This window comes from Apis florea, unplaced genomic scaffold, assembly GCF_048593485.1.
Source record: "Apis florea isolate Af1SG1 unplaced genomic scaffold, ASM4859348v1 contig_2350_pilon, whole genome shotgun sequence".
Taxonomy (NCBI): domain Eukaryota; kingdom Metazoa; phylum Arthropoda; class Insecta; order Hymenoptera; family Apidae; genus Apis; species Apis florea.
The window spans coordinates 6,110,481-6,135,268 of NW_028256565.1; the positions used below are offsets into that span (position 1 = coordinate 6,110,481).

The window sequence follows — 24,788 nt, forward strand, 5'->3', positions numbered from 1 at the left end:
GCACGAGTATATATCGATGAAACGCAAATATCGTATGTTTCGCGACGCTTGATTATTAAACGTCGTGCAATTTATCAAATCATGATCAGACTCTATCCGTGTAAAATTCTGAAAATTATATCGTATCGTAGGGGATGAATCAAAGGGAAAAAAAATTCGATTCAACGACAAATTCGTCCATATTCCATACGATACGAACGCGAAATCAGTTTCGTTTTAACAAAGATTTCTCGCGCGCTGCAGGAAGCACGCTGCGTGTCCCCCTTGGCTCCCTGACGGCTCCATCATTTCCTGCGCTCGGCAGCCGGACATTATCCGTAATTTACTCCTCAATTTCCTCGAGATTCATCCATTCCATGCCCTCACCTCCTTTGCCCGCGAAACCGCAGAAGCTCGGATCCCAGGCAAAATGTCACTCGAAGAGAGGAACGTTATATAACATAGTAGGAAGCGGTTTGTGGAAAGCAAAGGCCAGCAGACGATCCTCCGCGCTTTCTACCTTCGATCTTACTCTTACGGTAATTACACAGGCCCCCGGGGCCCGTGCACGATCCTTCCACTCGCTGATGCACACATTATGAGTGCACCGCTATACACGCGTGCCCTGTATATGTGTGCGTGTGTGTGTGTGTGTGTACATCGTAGAATGCACGTGCCCGATTCAGAAGCGTGCATTGGAAACCGATAGGTGTAGGTGAGAGATACGTGGAGAGGAGGGATTTCGTAAGGATGGAAAGGAAGACTCTCCACGTTCGAAACGGGACGATTTCGTGCCGCTTTTATATTGTTGATCGCGTATAATACGTGGGGAAAAAGCGAGAGGCGATGTAAATTCGCGGCGTCGGGTTGCGGCATCGAGGCGAGCGATTGCGCGATCCCATCGCCGCAATTTTGACCGTGAATGGGAAAGTGGATAGGGGACTTTCGCGCGGAACAGATCGTCGTGAATTGGATTTTCGAGGGACCGTCGTCGTCGTCGTCGTCGTTTTATTTAATGAAATCGAAATTGAAAAAATTCTCCGGAACGAGATTTTACAAAGAGATTTTAAACGATTTTTTGTCGAAGAGCGGGCGGAGGTGATAAATAAAGTCATCGAGTAAAAGGTAATTGGAGGAAAATGGCGGATGGAGCACGAAACGTACGGAGTTTCGAAACCGTAGATACGACTTTTTCCATCGTGTCGGTTCGAAGCTGCCTCGTAATAGACACTCGAGGGGCCTTTCGCCTCCTGGGGCCGCGGAGACTTCCGTTTTCGCCACAGACCCAACCTGGAAAATCCCGCTGTTTTATTATGCCCATTAGAAACAGGCGAACGAAACATCGTGCCCCGTTTAATGCGAATCGTTTTCTCCGCTTAACGAGCCCGTAATAAATCCGTTCGAAAAATAATGCGAACACGATACGATACGATTGAACGCGATATATCGAAATATCGAAAAACGTGAAGAACAACGATCCTCAAACTCGAGGATCTCGTCGCTGGAGATATTGGTTTGCAATTGTAACATATTTCGATTGCGTAACGATAATATTTTAAAAGTGGAAGAGGATAATAATGATAATAATTTGTAATGTTTATTATTGGAACAGGCGACAAACGCGAGCGGATTCTTCGAGGTGCAAATCCTCTCGCTGACGAACAACAGGGGCACCCTGGTGGACGGTAGGTGTTGCGGCGGGGGAGGCGATGGCGGAGGAAAAGGAGAATTACCACCGTGCACGACACCGTGCTCGACGGCCTTCTGGCTCTGCTTGAAGGAATACCAGTCGAACGTCACAGCCATAGGCTCGTGTAGCTTTGGCAACGTATCTAGTCACGCCCTCGGCCAGAACACCTTCACCCTCAGCGAACCGGTCACCCTACAACTGCACTTCACCTTCCGATGGACGGTGAGTCGATCATACTTCTTTCTTTCTTTCACTCCAATTTTATTTATATTATCACGCGTCTACTATAATTGTCTAAAATAATTGTCGATCGTTTCGAGGGGAAAAGATTGTTCTCGAAATTCTCGTCTCGACTCGCGATTCGAACGAGAAAATATTTATTCTCCTTTCGTTCTGTTTCGAACGAACGAAGCGTTCTCGTTCCAGTCTCGAATTATCATAAATGGCGTAAATGATATTCTCTCGAGAACGAAACTCTCGCGTTCGTGAAACCTTCGATCTTCGTCGAAAAGTGGGAAAAAAAGAAGAGAAGAAAAACGTTCGAAATTGCGATTCACCCGTCGACTGATTATAACGCCATACGGCACGGTCGCGAATTATCGTGTAAAATTTCTCTCCCTGGCGAGAAATCAACAACAACCGTCGCTTCTAATCGTTTCGAGTCGCGAGAAGCTTCTTCGTCCATTGATCCTTCCTCCGTGAAAAGAATTTTTCAACGGGGACAAACAATATTCTCAAGAGGCATCATAATCAATGTTCCGAGATTGTCTCGCTCGGAAACGATTATACACGTGCATATATTACACCGTATTCAATCACCGAGGAGATGCGGAATTATCGGCAGACGTAATGAAAATCATGTTTTACCGTTTTTCAAGGCAGACACGGCGAAATGATTTTACAATTATTACCATACCAATATATCATGGAAGTTACATAAGTTAAACCATCCGTACCGTTGTACCACACATTTTTCACCTGAGTTGAAATTCTGACTTCCATTTATGGTCGGATATCCATCTAAAGAAATTAATTATTACTTCAATAAGGAAACGAAACGCGTTACAAGTTCTAATACAAACACCTATCTTCCATATTTTCATTTTCTATCCGAAAAGATTCGGGAAAAGACAAGCTCGCTCCACCGCGAATTTTTCTCAGATTCCCCGCTCGAAAAAAAAGAAAAAGAAAGAAAATACCACGGCGTTAACGCTCCAACGCTTAACGCTTGCCCTCGAGAAAAAATATCTCGTGTCGGCGTGCACGTGTATTTACTTTCCATATATTTTTTTATTGCGCGCCCATGGCCCCATAATTGAATTAGCTCGGGCAGCGCTAAATGCTCGAAGAAGCGTACACACCCGTGAACCGGGTTCTAGTCGCCGAGAACGAAAAGAGGGGGGGAGGAGGAGGACGAGAGGAAAAAAAAAGGAAGACAGAAAAAAGAAACGAAAAGTGGGAGAGAGAGAGAGAGAGAGAGAGAGAGAGAGAGAGAGAGAGAGGAAAAAATGCTTCACGGAAAGGAAGCAATTTAAGGGTCTCTCTCTCTCTCTCTCTCTCTCTCTCTCTCTCTCTCTCTCTCTCTCTCTCTCTCTCTCTGTTTATGCCCCTCGAGAAGAGGGGAACGCCATCGGACCCACCCTTTGTCGCCCCTCGAAGAAACGGACCCCTCCCGCATGGGTCCCTCTTACAGCCTCGAGCGAGCGAGTTATGAAATATACAAACACTGAGCTGGTGCTCTTCAAATAATCCACTACTGGACCGTCTGACGCGTGTGTGCGTCTGTGTAATCTCTCGATATATGCGCGCGGGCGCGCAAAGAAAGCAGAGCTCGATTCGGTCCGTTAGGTCCCGGTTGGAGGACCCTTGACGTATACCTCTGCGACCGATGTGTATACCTCTTGGGCACGGAAACACGTCGTCGTGCTTGGCTCTCGAGCATCCTCCTACCATCCTCTCTTCGCTCATCGAAATCGGCCGTTCGTCTCGAGCGTAATTATATACGCTCGACAGCGGCCCGACCCTGGTGACAAGTCACGTGGGTGGATGCAACTCGGTGGTTGCTCGCATCTTCCCCCTTCTCTACTCCCCTCGAACCGTTTTTAATTAATTAAGAACACATTTTATTATCGGCCAGTCCCGATATAATAATAATATTTGGAAACCGACTTCGAATGATTTCCATGAAAGGGAATCATCGTGCGTGATGTAAAGGTTCTCCTCGATTCGTAGCTTCTTCGTTGTTATGTAGTGGCAAGTTTTGCGCGATTCTTCTCGTTATTTTATATATGGAAGTTTGTATAAAAGAGAAAATTTCGAAGTAGGTACGTCGTCGAAGAGGAGTAGGAATTTCTGGCTAGAAAGGGACACGACCAAAGTTTACATTATTGATATTCGTTTCAAAGAAAAAAAAAAAAAACTTGTCGGAGAAAAAGGCGTGAAGTTTCGACGTGGCGAATCTTCTTCTTCTTTCTTCTCGCGCCAGAAAAATCTTGGTAAATCGTTTCGAGGAGGATCGAAATGATTGGCGAAGAAGTTTCGCGTTTTGATTCGAAAAAGATTTCTCGGCCGAGAAAAGGAGAAGTAGAGGAACACGGCGAAGGCGTTGCCAAGCGACTGGAACCGAATTGGAATTCTACGTAACGACCCGCCGATAGAGGAGCAACAGACCGGAAATCCTTTGGATTCGATAGCTCTCGCGCGTCCCGCATCGACAAAGGAATCGGGGCTAGAAATTTTGCGATCGACGTCGCGATACGATGCCTTCGCCGTGCAAGCCTTTTTCCAACGGTGCGGCCGAGGCCCCCTCCCCGTATTGTTGCGAAATTGCCGCCTCTCCCAACCCTCTCTCCCCTCCCCCGAGAAGAGATTCACTCGGTTGCCTTTCAACGATTTCGAGAATGAGAACAAGAGGCCGCCGTTTAATAGAGGCAGGGGCGGCGCCTCTAAATCAAATTTCTCGCGATTCCAACTCGAAAAGGAACGCGAATTCACAGTTCCTTTACATTTTGAAATTACCGTTACCGTTGTAGGGAAAAATTCTAGGTCTTCAATGATCTAGGTTCGCGAAGATAGTGTATAATTATTAATCATTTATCACTTCGTATCAAAAATCGAGCAAATTTCATAGAATAGAAAGGACCAAGTGTTGCAAATAAGCGAATAAAATAGAAAATAGAAAAAGGATCTTTATATTTTGAAATCTCGTTACCTAATAAACTACCTAATAAACTATTATAATTTTAGATTTTCAATGATCTATTCACGAAAATAGTAAAATTATTAATCACTTGTCACTCGAAATAATGAAAAACCGTGCAAATTTCGTAGAATAGAAAGTTCTCTGTGAAAAGTAACCGATGCTAAAGACCAAGGCGTTACGAATAAGCGGACAAAATGCAAAGATCGTTCGATCAATCGAACGCACGCTATTTCCAAACCGTGGAAACGATTCGACGAGACATTTGGAGAGCATTGAAATACCCCTATACTTCCGTGTAATCTACCTTTCAACCGCCTTATATACGCGTTTAAGACCGCGGCCCTCGAAGTTAATAAGCACTCGCCACTCGATACCGGTTACCAGCAAAGGAAGAAACAAACATACGCGTACACGTATCCACGCCACGCCGGAATAATCGTCCTTCGACTTTCTCCGTTTGCGATTTCAATAGCGGCGTAAACAGGCATACGTAAGAAGGGAATACAGCCGGCTTTTCAGCGGTAGCATAATGGCACAGGAAACGATCAGAGGAGATGAGAGTTAGCCGTGCTTTTGCACAATCCTGGCCGCAGCGTCTACGTGTGCCTTCGAGCAGACGCCACGTTTCGCCTCTCTCCTTTCTCCGCCAACGAGTGTTTCTATCCCTCTTCACCCCTCGTATAATACTCGCGGTGTCCTCTTCCACCACTCGCTCCGTTCCTCGCTCCATCTTTGTCCGTGATTCCAGGACTTCCATCGAATCCATCCGTTCTTTTTCATCGCGGATCTTCTTTCTTTCCCACAATCGTTGGAGGATCCGCCAATTTTCGCTTTTCTCTTTCTTTCTTTGCACACAAGACGACTCGAATCGACGACTCTCTATTCTCTCTATTTCATTATTGTACCGGTGATCTTTTTATTTTTCGATCTTCTATTTATAATAATATCCGTTTCCTCGTCGAATCGCAATTCTTCGTCAATTTTATCACGTTTATTATGTAGGAACAGAAAATCGTAGGATAAACGCAAGTAGGTGGATCGATGACTTCCTTCCTTTTTTAGACCACGATTTTCGTCGATTTTCATTTTCACTTCGCAACGAGTCGCTCGATAATAGGTGGATCGATAGTCTATTCTTGGCGCAATATCCTTCAATGTGGGCGCCTATCAATGATGTGACGTCACGGTTGGTGGGCCCACGTGGATCTCACTGGGCATTGTGTCGACTGAATTAGCGAGTAGCCGGCACGAACGTGTTGGCTTGCGCGAGGGTGACGGGATTGAAAACTGTTGGATGATTCAGTTGGAGATCGTTGTATCTATCGAATATGTATGTACATATAGACGATTGACGCGTCGTAGAACGCGATGTATAAGAATAGATAATTATTGTAGATTCGTGCATTTTTTTCTATCGCTAATTACGATTTATTCTTGCTATGAAAATCATTCAACCGGTTATTTATAATCATATAAGAGAAACGGAATTGATTAAATGTACGATTTATGGTATACTATAATCGAAGAATCGGGTGAATAAATACGGAGCGACCGGCTTGGAATAACACATTATAATTCGACGAGTAATATTCTTGCTTTATTATTGGAAACGTTATTGGACGCGTCAAGATTGAATAATAATCGATCGGCGCATAAATCATAGCCGTGAAAAAGTAAGAATAACGGCGCGGTGTATACGATTTAATAAATGATATTCGTATTATCAAGAAGCGAAAGCTTGTACCATCGACCAGAAGTTTAGAATCAAAAAAAAATATATATATATATATCCTTCGTTCCTTTCAAGCTCACGAATCGTCGTTATATACCCAACTGGAATCAAAAGTAATCCTTGCAAAAAAAAAAAAAAAAGAAAGAAAAAAGTCTTGCCGCTTTCGAACTGCTCGATCAATCGATATCCACGTCGCACGATCGCGAGAAAAAGAAGAAGAAGAAGGAAAGGAAAAAAAAAATCGAAATTATTTTCGAAGTCGGGACGAGTGTGGCCGAAGGACATCGGATGATCGATGCGACGTTTAAACGGCCGTGTCACGCGTCAAACGGCATCATTCAATTTAAACCGAGCCGCTATTGAGTTCCAAACCGCGGCGTCGTGTAAGTAGATTAGCCGAGGCGGCTTTAATCACCTCCTCGAGGGGACTTTCTCACGCCTTAATAAAGTTCGTCGTTACGGTTCGCCGTGCCTCGAAGGCCTTCGAATCTTTTAAAACCGTTGATCGACGTAACTGGGCCGACCTTCCGAAAACTTCTTCCACCAGGTGACGTCGCCGCCATTATTCACACCCTCCTCCTGTTGATTAAACTTATTCTCGTGGGCGGAGGGAAAGAGAGGCGAAAAGCCTGGAATCGGACGAGAAGAGAGTGAGAAGAGCAGCGGCGTGCCCATCCTCCTTTCTCCGTGATAAATTTCGATAATTATAGGCTCGATAATGGGCCGTGTAATGATAAACGATAGTCGTCTAAACGGTGTTGGACGGCGGATGGAATGGATAAAAACCGCGGGGGGAACGAAAATGAAGGAGCAAGCGTGAGGAGGGCACGCCTCGAATCCCCGCAGGGGATCATCGTCGTGAGTCAGGATCCAACAGGTGTATTCTTCGCGTCCTCTCCCCCGAAACGATCCTCTCTCACTCTCTGCTCCAAGGGGTCCCTGCATACTTTTCGGGACCCCCCCGACTCGTTTCCTCCCGACCCCCTCCCCCTTCGACCAATCTCCCGACCCATCTTCGTCGACATCGCATTCCATTCGGTCGTCTCGCTCGGCCCGGTGGTGGCCTCGTTTTTCTAGAATTATCTGTGTGGACAACTTGGTTCAGCTTGGAAACACGGCAGAGTAATTCATTCGGATATTAATCGTTTCCGGTGACGACGTATAAATTTTATGACCGCAACACGTCACAATTGCCGCCCGATATTCGTGTATTTTCAACTCGTTGAAAATCAATCGATTTAAATCGCGGGGAGGGATGCGCGAATATTTCTTCGATTTGTGTGAAATTATTCAATCGTTGAAAATTGTTGAAAATTAATCGAAAGAGAAAATACGTTTTATTTCTTCCCTGCTCGAGGGATTCATCGGTTCATCATCGATGATGACCTGTCAATTCTATTTCTTACGAATGAAATCGTAGAACGATCGAAGCGAGAGAGTGGCTTTTAACCAACGGACGTACCGATAGAGATATTCGTGGCGTGTCATTTATATTTTCGTTATAGGAGGGGGGGGGGGGAGGGCTACGATTCCTAAGCACGAATAAATCACGCAGATACGGAAGCAGGATCGATTTGTCAAGGGAGATGCGCGCGAGGCGGCCGGTTAATCGACCGAACGAACGGCTCCAAAATCGCTCCTCAGCCGCCCGCGGGAATCGCAATCAGCCTCGACTTGTTGTTGGCCGTCGACCGATCAAAGAGATTTACGTCCAACTCGTATGAAAAATTTCCCATCCGCCTTTCTTTCTTTTTTTCTTTCCTCTCTCTCTCCAATTCCCTGCTCGCTAATGAACACGCGAGTGCACGTCCGAGAATCGCATAAACGCGGGGCCTGTAATTAGAAATTTTGATCGAACATCCCGTCCGATCCCACTTTTTCTCCTCGGTTTCACATTAACGACACTCCGTTCCTTACGTCGATTAGAGATCCCGCGATCCTGTTCCACGAACGTACAGTTACATACATACGTACATACATACGTGGAAATAACCCCTCCTAAGAAGGGATTTCTATATCTCGTCCACGTTTTCCCCGTTTCCGCGTTCCCACATGCGTGAATTCAATCTAGATTCCGCTACGTGGCTCGTTAATTCGACGCCGAGCCCCGGCCATAATTCGCCTCGCCGGGATTATTAATTAACCTTCCCCTGAGAAAAGGCGAAAGTCATCGATTAAAAATGGCGGGCCAAACGAAACTGCCCTCGTTGGCATGCGGGGAGGGGGGGGATATTAACCGCGGTGGAGATTTACGAGAACTTATTGATCAGGTGTGGTACGTGACGGAGGGACACGCAACGAAGCGAAGCACACAGGTGTACAGTATCAAGCGTATGCAAATGAAAGAAAGAAGAGGAGGAGGAGGAGGAGGAAACTGTCGCCCCGGTTTGGGCAATGCCTCGCGAGCTTGTCCTTACCTCCTTACCTCTCCATCTTCTTCCTCCTCCTTCTCTTCTTCTTCTTCTTCTTCTTCCTTCGTTCCTCGTCTCTCTTTCTCAAAGCAGACTGGCTTTGGGCTGGCTTTGGGTCGTGTGTGAACCCGCTGCGCGGACCGCATACCAATCTCCTCCTCGTGATCCCTCCTCTTCTTGCCTTCGCAGCAGTGGTATCGTTCTTCTTCGTTCTCCTCCTCTTCCTTTTCTTCTTCTTCTTCTTCTTCTTCTTCTTCTTCCATCGCTAGTTAGCCCGTGGTACGAGTCGCTGCCGTTGCCATCGTGTCTCCCGAACCACGTTTTCCGTTGCCTGTAAGTATACAGGTCTCGATTCTTCGTTGTTGCGACCTCGCGTGCCCATCCGCGATCGTGTGTGTGTGTGTGTACTATGTGGTATTATGTCCACGGTGGAAAGAATTCGCGTATGGGTACCTCGGCGGATTTTAGAGGCAATTTTTGAATGCGTTATCGTCCACGGTTGAAATATCGCCATTATTCCCTCGAGCGTGCGCTCAAGGGAGATTGTAATACGAATGTTTAGCCAGTGGGATTTTATGGCCGGAAGAGTTATGGCGATTGAATATTTAACAACTTTTCGCGGGCTTCTGGATTTATGGAACGTTCGGACAAAGCGCGACTCGTGTATCTCATAATCGTTTAATCATTTTTTGGATTTTTTTTTATTCTTTCCTCTCTTCTTTTTTCTTTTCTTTCTATTGAAACTTAAAATACCCTAAACTCAATCCATTCCGTTTCCGTAAAGCGATAAAGTTTTTACTTTGTCCAAAACGTACACCTGTGCTTCTGAAATTCTATTCTCTCTGCGTGGTGTACGAAATACACGCATGCCTACTCGATCCCATGCACGTTCCACACACACGCGCGCAAGGGGACGAACTCGCGTACGTGTAAATGGGCGCGAGAGCTCGGCTCGAGGAGGCATTTAACGCGAAGAATGTCAGGTTCCTCGCGATATGCAGGTAGAGAGGCACACCAGCACAAACGACAAACCACCGCCGACATCGCGAGCCGGCTCCTCCTTTAACCGTCTCCTTTAACCGAGCGACTCCTCGTCGCGACATCGTCGTGCCAAGGCTTCTCGGCCTTGTGCCCCTGTGAACAGTGGCTTGAACAGACCCCTCTCCAAACCTCTTCCTTTCTTTCTTTCTTTCTTTCTTTCTTTCTTTCTTTCTTTCCGCTTCCTCCTCGCTTCGTTTTTTCTCTCCTCTCTCCAGAACCTCTCCACGGTTCTCCTCGGGGACAACGCGAGATTTATTAGCCAACCGGCTAATTGGGAACCGTGGACGAGGAAAGGATTCCAGAACGAAACTTCCCTTCGCCTTCAAAGGTTGGAATTTTCAAAGGAACAACCCCTTCTTCTTCTTCTTCTTCTCCTTCTCCTTCTCCTTCTTCTTCTTCTTCTTGTTCCGATGAATCGTTCTCTATCGCGGAGAAGAGGGGGAGGAGAGGGGTTTATAAGTCTGCGAATTTATCGCATCGCGACGGCTGACCTCGAGACCCCCCGATTGTTGCGGCGAGATTTAAGGGTCAAGGGTAAACACAGCGGCGGTGCTCGAAAGCGATCAAAAGTCGGAATTCCGCCGAGGGATTCCTCGGCCTCGTCCGCGGCTCGCGTTCCTTCGAAACGGCTCTCGAAAGTAATTGAACGGTGGAGCTGTTTGGAATGCAGCTTTCGGGGAGGATCGCCGCCCCCCCCGTTCCCCTCGAAATTCCGTGGAATCGAATTTATCGCGCGTGGAGGTGGATCTCTTCAAGCTGATTTTCCTGAGCGTACGGATCGTGAGAATTTTCTATTCGAGCTATTCTTTGGGAGGATTTTTTCCCTGCGTTTGAAATGGCGACGGAAAATAAAATATGGAAAATGATATCGCGCGATGAGACGCGAAATAAATCGCCGTGTTATTCTTCCGAGCCGCGTAACTCGAATCGAGCGTATTTCCTTCGAAGGAAAGAAGGGAGGGGACACGATCGAGCGAATGTAAATAAACGAATAGACGCGATAACGTTCTCCAATCGATAAACGTTAATATTGTTGACAATATAAATTTGTAGAGCGAGTAAGATTAAGTATTGCGGTGAGCAATCCGAGCGATTGAATTGGAAAAAAGGACGTTCGAACACGTGCACGCACGCGTTATTGCCGCGCAAGTAAAACTTTTTCACGGAAACCATTCGAAATATTCGACACGACCCCCGTACGGGGAATCTGAATTCGCAAAGTTTACGACGGGAAGAAATTTGCAAATTGTCAACGCTCGCTCGGCCACGTTTTCAATTTATTTTAATTTCTAATCGTTCGCGTATGAGCATGCAGCGCCATAAAACACGAAAGGAGGAGGTATCATTGAAAGAAAGAAAGAGGGAAAGCTCGCGGAATAAATCGACAAAAGGCATAAACCATTCAAGGCTTCCCGGATCGGTTGCGGGCGTGCTGTTGGATCCGCTCGCTGCTTAGTACGCGTCCTCACGTACCGCTCGTTCGATCTTTTCCGCGAAACCAAAGACACGTTGCCTCACATAGAGAAGGAGAAGGCGTTCTATTCGGCGTGCGTAAGTATCTACGTGCAGTTACCGAGCCCCACGATCGACGTGTAACGACGCGTCCCTGGCGAGCGCCACCACAGCCAGATGGAGCCGCTCCTCGACCTCCTCTACGTGCTTCCGCCGATCCTTTTCGGACATGCGTCGTTTCTACAATCACCGTTTTCATTATCGCTGCGGCCAAACGCATCCATTTTCGAATCGATTCCAACCCCTTTTTTTTCCCCCAACGAAACGAAAAGAAAAAGAAGATTGTCCTCGCGATATCGTACATCTAGCAAAGTTAATCAATTTAGATTTTAGAGATATCGCGGTGGAAAAAGATTCTCTATTTTCTTTTTCTTCCTATATTTTGAAAGATCGAAGATATAAAATTGATGCAGTTAATAATATCGTCGCCGCGTGTGAAGAAGATTCTCACGGCCGTCCCAATTTCCCAACCCCTTTCGTTCAAATATTTATCGCTCTTAAACGAACGAATTATATTTTTATTTAACAAACGATAATTATTATTTCTCTCTCTTACCGGATCTAATAACATTCCGTGCGACTAATAACGGTGTTCCACGGTGTTTGTTCAGAATTTACGATCGTAAATAACGCTTGTATAAAACGGTAATCGTCGCAAGTGAAAAGTATCCATAAAATTTCTAGCGCAAACACTGGAGAGCCGGGTAACAACCGCATTCGCATCTCTCGAGGCATCCCCCTCTGTGCGTTTAATACGAAATAAATGCATACCCGATCTGTAACGCATCGTTACAGATGCATACGTGTATCCATCATCCCTCTACCGTTATCCGTGCGAAATCACGAAGCACGGCCGTAAATCGGTGATCGAGAACCGCCACGATGTATAAAATACCATAAATTAGACAGAAAATTAATTAATTGATCCCTCGCTGGAACCGCATCTCGCGGAATAATAACCGACCTGATGAATTTCCTACGCCCACAACGCGACCCGGATCGATCGATCGAGACACGCGGTGCTCTGACTTTTACCCTGACTTTTATCCATCCGATAATTTATTACACGGAACGCCTGTTGCACGCTGCGCTCTTTAAATACGTTCGAACTTACGAATAGAGAGAGAGAGAGAGAGAGAGAGAGAGAGAGAGAGACGTTGTTTTGCCCGGTGAAAGGGGAAATTCGCTCGTAACGCTGCTTTTCTGCGCTACGCCCACGCGAATTCCTAGATCCACCGCTACGCTCGCCTGGAGATCCACTTGGATCTCTTTTTCCCGTCGTGGATACTTTCCTTGGATGAGATGGGACGAAAGAGAATGTAAATGAAAGTAAAAGAAGGTGTAACGTCCAAGATGGGCACGTTATTTATTTGGTGAAAATTAATTACGCTCCGGGTATAATATTTTATACTCTTTCACGCTTCGAAGTTTCTAATTATACGAGATTACGAGAGATACGAGCAATTGAGTGTTACGATTGTAATGTTAATTAATTCTCTATATCAAGATTGTACCCGATCTTGGAATTCTTTTTAGACTTATCGAAAGGTTTAATTAATTTAAAATGATACGAGAGTAAGATTAATGTGAAAAAGAAATAAATCCGTTTCCTTGGGTGGAAACAATGGATTGGAGAAAATGGAAATTTCAATTTTGAAAGTCATACATCGTGTGTACATCTAATTACAATCCTACCAACGAAGAGGGACAATAAATAGCAAATAGAATCCTTCTATTCCCCTCAAAGAATCAATCTAGAGAAATTTGTTCCACTTTGTCGCTATTTATTTTTCCATTTTTCCCTCTCTTTATCCTTAAAAGAAAGGATAAAAACGGAGGGAGAGGAAGGGACACGACACGATCGAACGCCACGAATAATAGAAATTTTGTCCGGGATCCCAACGCTGACTCATATCGATTAAGACGGTTGGACAACGTTGGAAGGAAGGCTCTGACGAAGAGCCGATGGACGACTCGAACGGATGGACGAATTAGAATATATATGTACGAGGTGCGAGGGAAAAAAAGAAAAGAAAAAAAAAGGCGAACGAATGAAAGTCGCGGGCGTGGGAACGGCGGGCCCCAAGCGAGCCACCAATTAACACCAATTAACGCTCATCTGCTCTAGGTAGTGGCAGAGACGAGTGAACCGACTTTACATTTAGCACGAGACACTCGTGTTCACCCGTGATCGGCCACAACGCTGCCCTTTATGCCCGCGTCCAAGGATTTTTCGCCTCCACGTTGGGGAAAAAAATGGATTGGACGAGTTTCTCCTTGAAAATCGCCATCTTGAGAATCCGACCTAATCGTTTTTTTTCTTTTTTTCATTTATTTTGAATCGCAATATTGAAAAGGGATATTCGAAGATTTCCAACTTCTTTTCTTAATTACACATCTCTTTTGTATAATACAATATATTTTAATCCAATTATGCTGTATTTAAATTAACAACAACACTACGCAAGTCGAAGATTAATCCACCCAAAGAATTAAATAACGATTCTCTGGATCCCTTAGGGGTTACAATTCGCTTCAATAATACGTGCTCTCAATTGACATTTGTCATATTAATGTTCAACAATGTTATCGAGACCATTGATTCCGAATCAATTTCAATTTTTCTATGTTTCTACTTTCGTTGCTTAAGCGTATCCAAAGAATAAGAAGAAGAAGAAGAAAAAAGCATCGAGGCGGAATTCTCATCAAAGGACTCGAGCGAAAATGGCGGGGAATCACCGCCATCGAACAGGTTTCAACGATCGTTTTCCTCCCAAATCGGTCGGCGTGGCAAAAAAACGCGCGGGGTTTCCAACGGTGGAAGTGTCGCGCCACTTTAGGAAGCGATTTGTCGCGCGAGAAAGGCGCGCGACATTAGCCGCGTTATCTAAGCATTTAGGCTGCCAGCGGGGGAGAATGTTTTCGCTAATTCGTCGATCAACAGTGCGGTCACGATCGAGCGGTTAGCCGAGCGTGTTGAACCGCCCGTTCAGAAAAGGAATCGATCGACGAGGGGGGAACGACGTGGTTCCCACATGTATCGTGACGCTGGTAGGAACCCTTGATCGCTACGCCGATCGAAGGTGGCAACGAAACGAAATTGGAAGCGTCTCGAGGAATAATTGAAAATGGGATAGGAAAAAGAAGATATCCCATTAAATTCGTATTTATACTTAAAAAGATTACCAATCGAGGTAACAACAGTCCCTACAATGTAATTATATTATATATTTACTTGTTCCCCCGATCGAAAGCAACGAATCGGAAAGAAACAAGAAAGAAATTGGAAGCATCTCGAGGCGTAAGAAAGTTACCAATCGAGGTAACAAGAGTCCTTGCAATGTAATTATGTTATATATTTATTTGTTCCCCCGATCGAAAGCAACTAATCGGAAACAAGAAAGAAATTGGAAGCATCTCGAGGGGAATAAGAAGGCTACCAATCGAGTAAGTAACAAAAGTCCCTGGAATTATATCATACATATAGAATCTAATTACATTATACGTATATATTTATATATATATAATAAAATGTAGGACTATACACGAGCGCAAAGGGTTAATTGTCAGTTCACAAGCCACCCCCGAATGGTTGACCGATCACGCGAAACACCTGCGATTCCAATTAAAAAATCGAAGCTGAACCTCGAACCAAGCTCGTCGTCCAACCTCCTCTCATTGTCTCTACCAACGAGATCCGACCGAGTTCATTAAACCGGGCGCGCACACACGAGCCGGGTACACGCGAGATCACCGATGCGCCTCGTTCGCCGCGATCTTTTTCTCTCTCTCTCTCTGTCTCTCTCTCTTTTCCACGGGACCGGTTCCATGGGGAACACTTCCAGCTTTCTATCGTACGTACCTTCTTGGACATACCCCTTTGGGATCCATCGCTTGGTTACCTTCGCTTCTGGTCTGCCGGCCCGAACAGATAGCCGCTGTCTTCCGCGACAGCGCGATTGGAATTTATTTATTGCATTAGCCGACCGTCACTCACGGGCCTTGATTGGTGGTGGCAATCGAGGTACGCGGCCGTGGACGGAGCAACGCGAGGGAGAGCACGCAAACTCTGGCTGTAATTATTCTGATTTGTGGCTGAGGAGAGGACGGGCGTCGAGGTGAAAAATGCGTCCCTTCCCAGAGGTAATTATCGGTGGTGGCTTGCTTGCCACCACTCTCGATAAAGCGTTTCCTCCCGATTCCGCCTTTTACCTCCCTTCTGGTCTGAATGGCGACTCTCGAGTGGGTCGTTTCCTACCTTTTTCGTCGGATTGGATCCTGATGCAATTCAATGTTTAATCCTTCTTGGATCGAAGCGTGTGATAGGACGCGAGTGAATCTCGAATCCACGAGGAATTAGAAATGATTCGTCGTTGATGAACATCAAAGATAAAAGGAAATTTGTAGAGTCTATGTACTTATTTACTTGTATATATATATATATATAGGTTGTGACGTGGAAGAGGTCGATGTGGAAGTAGACGGGAAACGGAAGTGAAAAAATTGATAATCCCATTATGGGAGTAATACGGGAGGCAAAAGGTCGAGAGAGTCGTGTGTAAATTTGCAAAACTCCATCTTGAACGGTTCCACTGGTGGCCACGTCGGCCAAGGAATTATTCAAGCTGGGCAAGGGTTAATTGCCGCCTTCATCAAACCACCTCTCTTCCTCTTTCGAACCAGCCCTAGACAACATCGTGACATCATCTTTCCGTATTTTCGATTCGCGTTTGCCGGAACAAGAAGTGTTCTGCTCTCAGGAAATGTGTGCAAAGTTACGTACGTCAATTGGTTCGAAACCGCACGACTCTTCCTATATAGATGAGATAAGAAAAATGGGGGAAAAATTGATATAAAAATTACGATTCTATCGTTCTTCGTTCGATCTATGCAATTGCTTTAGAGTACTCGAATAAAAATGACAGCAAGGATCGTTTAATAGTCCACAAGTTGAGAACCAGCGAAGCAAAACCGATGAAAGAGCCGAGTTTAATTTTAATTTATAATAATTTATTTTTTTTTTTTTTTTAAGAATTATCGATATTTTTAAGGAGTCTGGGAAGATTCCCATACAGCGGCCACATAAGATTCCTATAAAATGGCTCGTTATACGGTATTTTTCTCGGTTCGCAGAGGCAATTCACGCTTATCCTGCAAGCGAGAGACGAGGCGAGCACAGGCGTGATCGAGGAAGCAAGTTTCAGCGGCATTGTCCTGCCAGGACCCACGTGGCACACTCTCAATCATGAAGGGAGAAACGCTCATCTAGCTTATCGCGTTCGGGTCCAGTGCGCGGATCATTATTACAACGCGACCTGCACGAAGTTCTGCAGGCCAAGGAACGACATATTCGGCCATTACACCTGCGACGAGAACGGCGACAAGGTGTGCATACAGGGTTGGAAAGGCGCCGACTGTGAGATAGGTAGGTTAACTTTCAACAATTTCAACTTTCCACTCTTTCGTTAACTTTACATGGATGGATAAAAAATTGTTTGCCATTCGATAAGAGAAAAGCATATATGAAATTTTTTTATCTGTATGTTGCACGTTGAAAAAGTATGACTACTGTGTATAAATATAAAACAAGTCAGTGAGAAACTAGATATTTTCAATGTGTCCACAATGTGAGATTCTGTATCGATCAAATATTGAGAATCGTAGTTTGTTAGGAACGTGTATTAAGAATTTAAAATTTTGTGCTCTTAAATACACGTGTACGTCTCGTAGGAAAAATTTTACTCGTGGTAATCACGAAAAAGTTCTCGTCCGGTTGTGTTCTTCTAAAAACAAGATTAAAATTTCTAATAGGAAAATTGTGTCTGATTTTCATATTAAAAGAATATTAGAAGAATATAATCTGATGAAAGAAGATGTGAAAATTTTTTAGAATTTGAATTATTCATCCGTTTTATATTTTGAGCATAAAAATCGTATATATAGAAAAATATAGTTCCTTGTTGCCCGTAAGTTAGACAAGGAAAGTAAATAAATAGAAAAATTTAGTACCGGTGGCGCCATCTCGCGTTTGGACGCTCGAAGCTCCAACTTGCTACTAGTATAGCAGAATGTGCAAGGAGGTATTCGTGACGTCACTCTCAGAGATAAGGACAGCAACATTGTGCGAGAAGGACAGAGAATACGTGCCACTATTTTTGGTTATGCGGCTCCTAATACTTCGCCACCGCTTCGAACCACGTGACATCGATAATTAATTAATAATTAATTTTTTATCGAAAATTTTTACACTTTTAAGCTTGCATCTTGCAGTTGTAATCTCAAAAAAATTTCTCGCTTTAATTTTAACATAGAATTCTTTTCAATTGATTATTTATTAACGATTAATCCGCCACGTATCGGATCATCGACGCCATTAATACGCAATACGAAATTTTCATCAATTTCTCGTCATTGCGGGATTTATTTCTGAATATTAACACGTGATTCTGAAACGTTACTTCCTCTCCCACTTTCGTACTACGTGTGTAATTTTTATCCATAAGATTTATTCGTTTCTTAATTCAATTTCGCTCGTTCGCGAAATAAATTCGTCGGCGATTTTGATGGTAATTTCTATCTCGAAGAAAATTTCTAAAAGGAAGATCGACAAGGATCTGGAACCACTTCCTTCGTAAAACGAAGGAGCGAGAAATTGGAAAAGGGAATCGAAAATGATTAAACGGATATATTTAACTTAACCCTCGTAAACTCCGATTCATCATTAAATCATCGTCGTCGTCACCGGAAGCATTAAGAGCCGAGACAAAGAACGCGTTCGACTTAATCGGGCGGAACGATACACGAATGACCGAAGGGGATGGATAAACGAAAAGAAACGCGTTACGCGATATATCCGTAAAAATTAGTAGTCACGGCAAAAAGCGTGAAACGGCGTGGTAACACGCTTTTGTCGTCGACGAGATCTCGTTACGTATGCAACGAAGCGTCGCGCAAGGCCTTTTGCCAGGATATCGCCGGTTAAACGATTCCACCGTGTTTTTCTTTTTTTTTTTTTTCTTGTTCCCTCGCTCCGCCAGCCGAGGGAATAATTAATCGATCTTCGAAGCGTGAAATCTCGCGTCGCAGGCAAGCCGCGCGATCCGCTTTTCTCACGAACCGTTGACTCCGCGTTTAATGAGCCGATCGATCGATCGATCGACTCGAATTTTCAACGGTGATACGTCTCGATACGATACGTTCTCGTTCTCTCTGCCGAGAAAAAGGGCGATATTCAATGCAAGATGATCGAGGCGAGAGATCGATGGACGGGAAATTTTGTTCCCCTTTAAATTGAACGAATTTTCTCCCGATTCAATCGTGTTTTCGATCGAATCTTGAATCAGAAAAATAATCAATTATACATTTTATCGATCGTTACGAAGTAGATGTATATATATTCGAGATCGAGAAGAACAAACTGATGTATGGCTATAAATCTTGTCCGATAGCGGACATAGGATCGATTGTGTAAGCGAGTTTTCCAATGTCAAGCTGCAAAAAATCGCAAGTGGGAAGGAAAAATGCTCGTTCTGTTGCATAAAATTTACACATTGTAGATAGACGTTTATCCTGTAATTTCAATAATATTATCTAACGCAAACAAATCTTTCAGCTTTATTCGTCAGAGATTTCAAAGTCGATCGACCACCATAACTTGGCAACTCTAAATTCATCTTTATCGTGTCTTCGAAAATCTGTAGAAACGTTACAAATTTTACTACAAAATAAATCAAGTTAAATAGCGTTTCTCTTTCACCCGAAACGAAATTTTCGAAATTAGAAAAAGGAAAGGTGAAAATTGAAATTGGTATTAGAAAATTGTCAAGAAAGGTGTTTCGTTCGTGTTCAGTTTCACGGGTTCAACGATTCGTAAGAAGAGTAGTAGTTGGAAAATTCGTTCCACGTGTTCGTTCTGTTGTCGGACGGAAACCTCGAGTCTCGCGCACGTCTGATTGGCAAATACGCAAACACAGTGAAACACACGAATTATCTCGAAGCGTGCCTCAATTGGCGGACGTTAGACGCATGTCGTACGATCGTGCATAAAGGTAGCGGGCAGCATCACGCCAGATCCCCTCGCACAATGCTGGCCGGATTAATACGTCAGCTCTTTCTTCGCTGCTTAATCGTTACTTCCGTCTCCCCGTGTGTGCCGCTTGTCCGACCCGTGCTACCCGTCTTATCCCTCCCTCGAGAACATTTTTCTTTTTTTTTTTTTTTTTTAAAGAGATCGACGACTCTATCGACCCTAAATCATCCAAAAAAATCTGAAGAGATTTACTTTTGTACGGAGAGAAAGTACGATTATTTAACGAATCGGTATTTCATGTTGTGCGAGTTGATATAACCGAAATTATCGAGTATATCTTCTCCACGTATATGATTCTATATAATTTAGTGTAGGAATTGTAGTATAGGAATTTTTTGAATTTTAAAAAAGTAAACATGTGTCTGAAGTATTCGGGATGAATACAATCTTGGTCATCGTATATTAAATATGTTGTAAGGAATAATTAATCAATATGTATAAACAATTTTACAAAGTTATAAATTTTAAACGAAACGATAAATAATTTTGTTTCTCCGTGAGAAAAATGAATCGTGAGAACTCAATGATTAAATAACAGAGATCAAAGATTAATTGCAAAATAAGGACATAAAAAATTATTCATCAAGACTTTTTTCTTCGAGATATCGATTGTCCTTGAATAAACAATTTATTATAAAAACTTATTTAATCGTTATCATATAAAATATACCATTAAATGTGTTTACTTACACATCGTTCCCGCATTTTATATGCAAATATCTTGCTCGATCGTTCGTTAATTATAATCGTTTAAACGTGATCGAAGTATCGATACAAAGGCCTGGTTTAAATTTCGAAAGAATATTAAATTGTGCTCGAATAGTTGAAAACTGGCCAGAGAAAGTAGGACGAGCAACTATTAGACTTTTCTGTGGTAGTAGTAATTAGCAAGCGCGGTGATATCGTGTGAAACTGAACTATGCTTCTCGAATTGTTTCGAGGGTAATAATAAGAACTGTGACAAAACGGGCATCGAATTTAAATCCCTCAAATTACTCCCGGTTTAAGTTAGGCTTAGAAAAGTGGTGGTTGCCACCACTCGAGGACGCAGCCAGTTTCCCTTGACACTGTGAACTTTAAGATTTTCTCGTTTCGCTTCGCATTCCTGTTTAATATCTTCTTCTTATCGACAATATCATCGGTATTCGATATTATTCGTTAACACATGAGACTAGCGAGTAAAGTACACGCGTTATCACGATGATTGAAAAAATTTTTCATGACTTATACAGGATGTTCCAAAGATATAGGTTAACTGAAGTTAACTGAAGACTGAGTTTCAATATTTTCCTTTGCAAAAACTTTCGTTTACGATTTTGTTAACGAATTATTAACAGAAAAACATTTCGATCGATCACGGATCAAGCGATGGTAGCGTTGGATATATACCGGCAATCGAGCACGAACAAGCAACACGTATCGAAGAAAATTACACGAATATCTTCTTATAAAACTACATCGAATTACATCTTATTTAGGAATAAAAAAAGCTAATTAATTATTCGTACAGGATGTTCGTATAAGATTTCTCTACCCTTCATTCCCTTCGTCTTAATATAAATAATATATAAATAATATTTTCAACCTTGTTAATTTCAAATTAATTATTATACCTAACTCGTGGATCGATTGATCTATCTATAAATCACCATCTTCTGAAACAGAAAATACGTTTGAAATTATTATATTAGCGAAGAAAAATAAAACTAAGTTTTCCAAAATCCGTAGAAACGAATATCTGTAAAATAACCGAGAAGAAAATCTATAGAAAAAACTGCATCGTTACCTTCCTATCCTCTCCTACACAGACAATAAATATTCACACGGAGAATGTATTCGAAGAAACGAACCGGGTCGCATCCCCCTTGACAACGAATTATTCCGGCGGTTTAACGATGCAGGAGGATCATATTATCGGTATCACAATTAGACACGTTCCACTTTCGTCGAACGTAGGGGGGAAAAAAGGAAAGGACAAACGATCCCAATTAGGGACTATCGGTGGAAATCGTGTACTCGTGAGACGACGAGACCGGTCGGTCGGTCGGTCGGTCGGTTACGAGAGATGAGAAGAAAGGGTGAGAGAGAGAGAGAAGGAGAGGAGGAGAGAACTGGCTCCAGCATTTTTGTCGCGCTGTGAAAGGTCAATACGAGAATTTCACTCGTGCATCGTCTTCACACGAGTTCTATGCACCGACCGCATCATGCAACACACCGTTCCTCCTCCGAGAGTACAACGTAGTATTTCTAAACTCATAGCGAGAACGTTCGTTTGCATTTGACCCCTTTTCACCGTGGAGATCGTAAAATCGTTCGAGATGCTCTTTTACCCAGGATTGGAAGGATTGGAAGGAAGTCGGCCGCATTTCAAATAACACGGTATCAAGATCGCGTGAAATTAAATCACGATCGAATAAATTCTTTCGATTCGTTTAAGGATTATTTTGAAAGAGCTTTAGCTAGCTTTAATCCGTTATTTATCATTGCAGAAATTTGGACAGAAATTCGAAAGCTTGGAAAGAAATTTATTTATATAGAAAGTTTAGTTCGCGGTGAAAAAAAGAAAAGAATAATTATCCGGAAAGAAGGTAGAGGAGGTTATAACTCACCGTTTTTTGTGGTTTATAGTTTTTATTACTTTGATGAGTGATAAATATTGGTAATGGCGCAAGATAAACGTTAGCCATTCTACAGAAAGATTATCGGCGCTAGTGGCAAAGGTAAAACGGTTGGGATCGTGAAAGTCGTGAACCTTCACCTGTAATCCGATTCTTCTCGCATCTGTTCCGTTCACCAGATCGGGGGAATAAAGAAATAAAAGAAACCGCGGTTGTACGAAGATGAATCGAGCAGGTTAATTCGCCTACCGGCGGCGGATTAACAAAAAAAATTCCATAGACGTGTAACTGTAGATGTTCCCGGCTAGATTTATAGATCCTGAACAACGAAAGAACGGTACTGTACTGGCGAAATGTTGTTAATGTGTCGAGGGGTTCCTACACGCGAAACGTTAAGTACCTCGTGAGATTTGCCGCGGTGAAACCTCTGTTAATTGCTTTTCGCACGACCAGCTCGCCGAAATTCGACAAGAAATTTCACAATTCTTAATTAACACGTAACCGTTCAACGGAGAAATCTGGTTACTAAACGATTCTTAGACGATACACACAAAAACATCTTTTTCGATACGAAACGAAAATTTTAAAGTTATAAATTGAAAGAAAAAGTTAGATTTTCAAAAAACCAATATTTCCAAATTAACGAGCTTTTATATTATAATTGTAATATATTGATCCTTCGTGATAAACAATAAAGTAAATTTCTCGTTTTTATATCAAGTTTGTATCGACCGAGCAAGGAATCTTGCGGGTTGCCTATCCACAGGCAGCGAAAACTTCTCGTTTTTAACAGCATATCACATCAACGACTAATTTACAATATTCGTAATAATCATCGTACTTTTCACAATTGTTATGAAGCTCACTTTCCAATAAAGCTCATTTTATAAATCACGTCGTCCATAAAACTCGTCAACGAGAATCGTTCGAAGACGAAACGAAATTATTCGTCGCACATTTGACTCGATTCGCTCGATTTCACGAGCAAAAGAGCTCGTAATTAGCACGTTACCTGACTAACAAACATATCCCTCAAACATATCTCCATTCGGCGACGGATAATCCCTAAACGAAGCGAGAATCGTCGGTAACGAGAGTGCGGATCCTGTTCCTCGCGCCCACGCGCACCTGTTGCTTCGTCGATGAGGAAAAAGAGGGTTGAGCACAGTTGAATTCACGAGTGATTCATCTAACCACCGTTGATCGAGCAGACCTCGCTTCTTTCTTCCGATTTCCGCGAGCGTAATTGCGAGGGAAATCTTCGCGTTCCCATCTTCCACGCAATAATTGGAAATCAGCCAATCGTGGAATGTGGATGGAAGAGAACGAGTGGATCGATCATTATTACCGTATCGGAACATCACGCCGCAGTCGCATAAATATCCATAAACGTGCGTTGGTCGTCCATTCGCGAGAACGAGAAGGCTCGGCCATTAATCATTAAAGAATCCACAAGGATGCACGGGTCGAGAGTCCTTCGAGAGTTTACTCCTGTCTTGTGTGGAGATGAATACGTGCGCATACGCGCATAGGTTAAAATATGCAGCTAGCTACGCGTCGTGATCGGTGCAATCCTGTTCGGTTGAAAAATAATCGATGTGGAATAGAAGCGTAGAAGTGATCCATAGATTTAAGCGGTTGACACCCGATTTGTGACAAAGGGTTTTCCAATCGAGATGATGTGAAAAAGTATTTTCAGTATTCTTCGATTCTTCCTCTAACGAATCGTTCACTATTAATTTAATACGTATATCTGAATGAATCTCATTAACAATCTTGTACCGGTTTACCAATGACGTTGGCAATAAAGTAATTAATTAACCGATACGAATCGCTGTCCAAAGTATTCTAAAAAATCTATTCCTCATCCGAAGATTTTTGCCAAACTCTCTAATCGATTATATATCGAAACGAGCTAAGACTACTTTCATTTCTATATTCCGTACAATATATAAATACTTACGTAGAATCTACGTGGAGCCTACGTAGTGTAACATGCGATTCCTCCGGTTCTTTGGGGCCACGGTGTGTAACGGTAAAGAGACGGCAAGCTGGCTAAAAGTCGCAGGCCTCCCTTACACGTGTGTATATGCGTGTGCGTGTGTATATGCGTGCGTGCACGCGTGTGTCGCCGCGGCGTGAGTTTTCGTTTCACGGTCAAAAGGATAATCCTTCTCTCTGTCACTTCTCATCCGTCTTTCTGTCCCACCGGCTAATTGAGTTGCTCCGGACCGCGGCCACGGATCTCTGTCACGTTTCATTTTCTCCCGTCTCCGTTTCACCGTCACAATCGGCCACGAAACTCTCGTTTCCAGGGATACGATACATACGATACATTGTATATACACCACGTTTCTCTTCATTTCGACCGTGGACGAAATTGGATTTCGTCATCCTTAGCCACCTGTGTGTGGAGAGGAAGGCGAACGTGTGTACCTGTTAACCCGCTTCTCCCCCTGCTTCTCCTCCTCTGTTTCTCGCTCACTTTGTCATACACGGATGGATACGCCAATG

The 24,788-nt window shown here is 43.4% G+C and overlaps 1 protein-coding gene across 6 annotated transcripts in view; it reads left to right on the forward strand.

Annotated features, from left to right (window-relative positions):
• The window catches only part of Ser (protein serrate), a 102,351-nt gene that overhangs the window by 70,978 nt on the left and 6,585 nt on the right, over positions 1 to 24,788 (forward strand). For all 6 annotated transcript variants that reach the window (XM_086904804.1, XM_086904805.1, XM_012490498.3 and 3 more), the window contains 2 exons: positions 1,592 to 1,891; positions 16,701 to 16,992. In XM_086904804.1, coding sequence (XP_086760930.1) covers positions 1,592 to 1,891; positions 16,701 to 16,992 — 592 coding nt within the window. The remainder of the gene's footprint in view (positions 1 to 1,591; positions 1,892 to 16,700; positions 16,993 to 24,788) is intronic.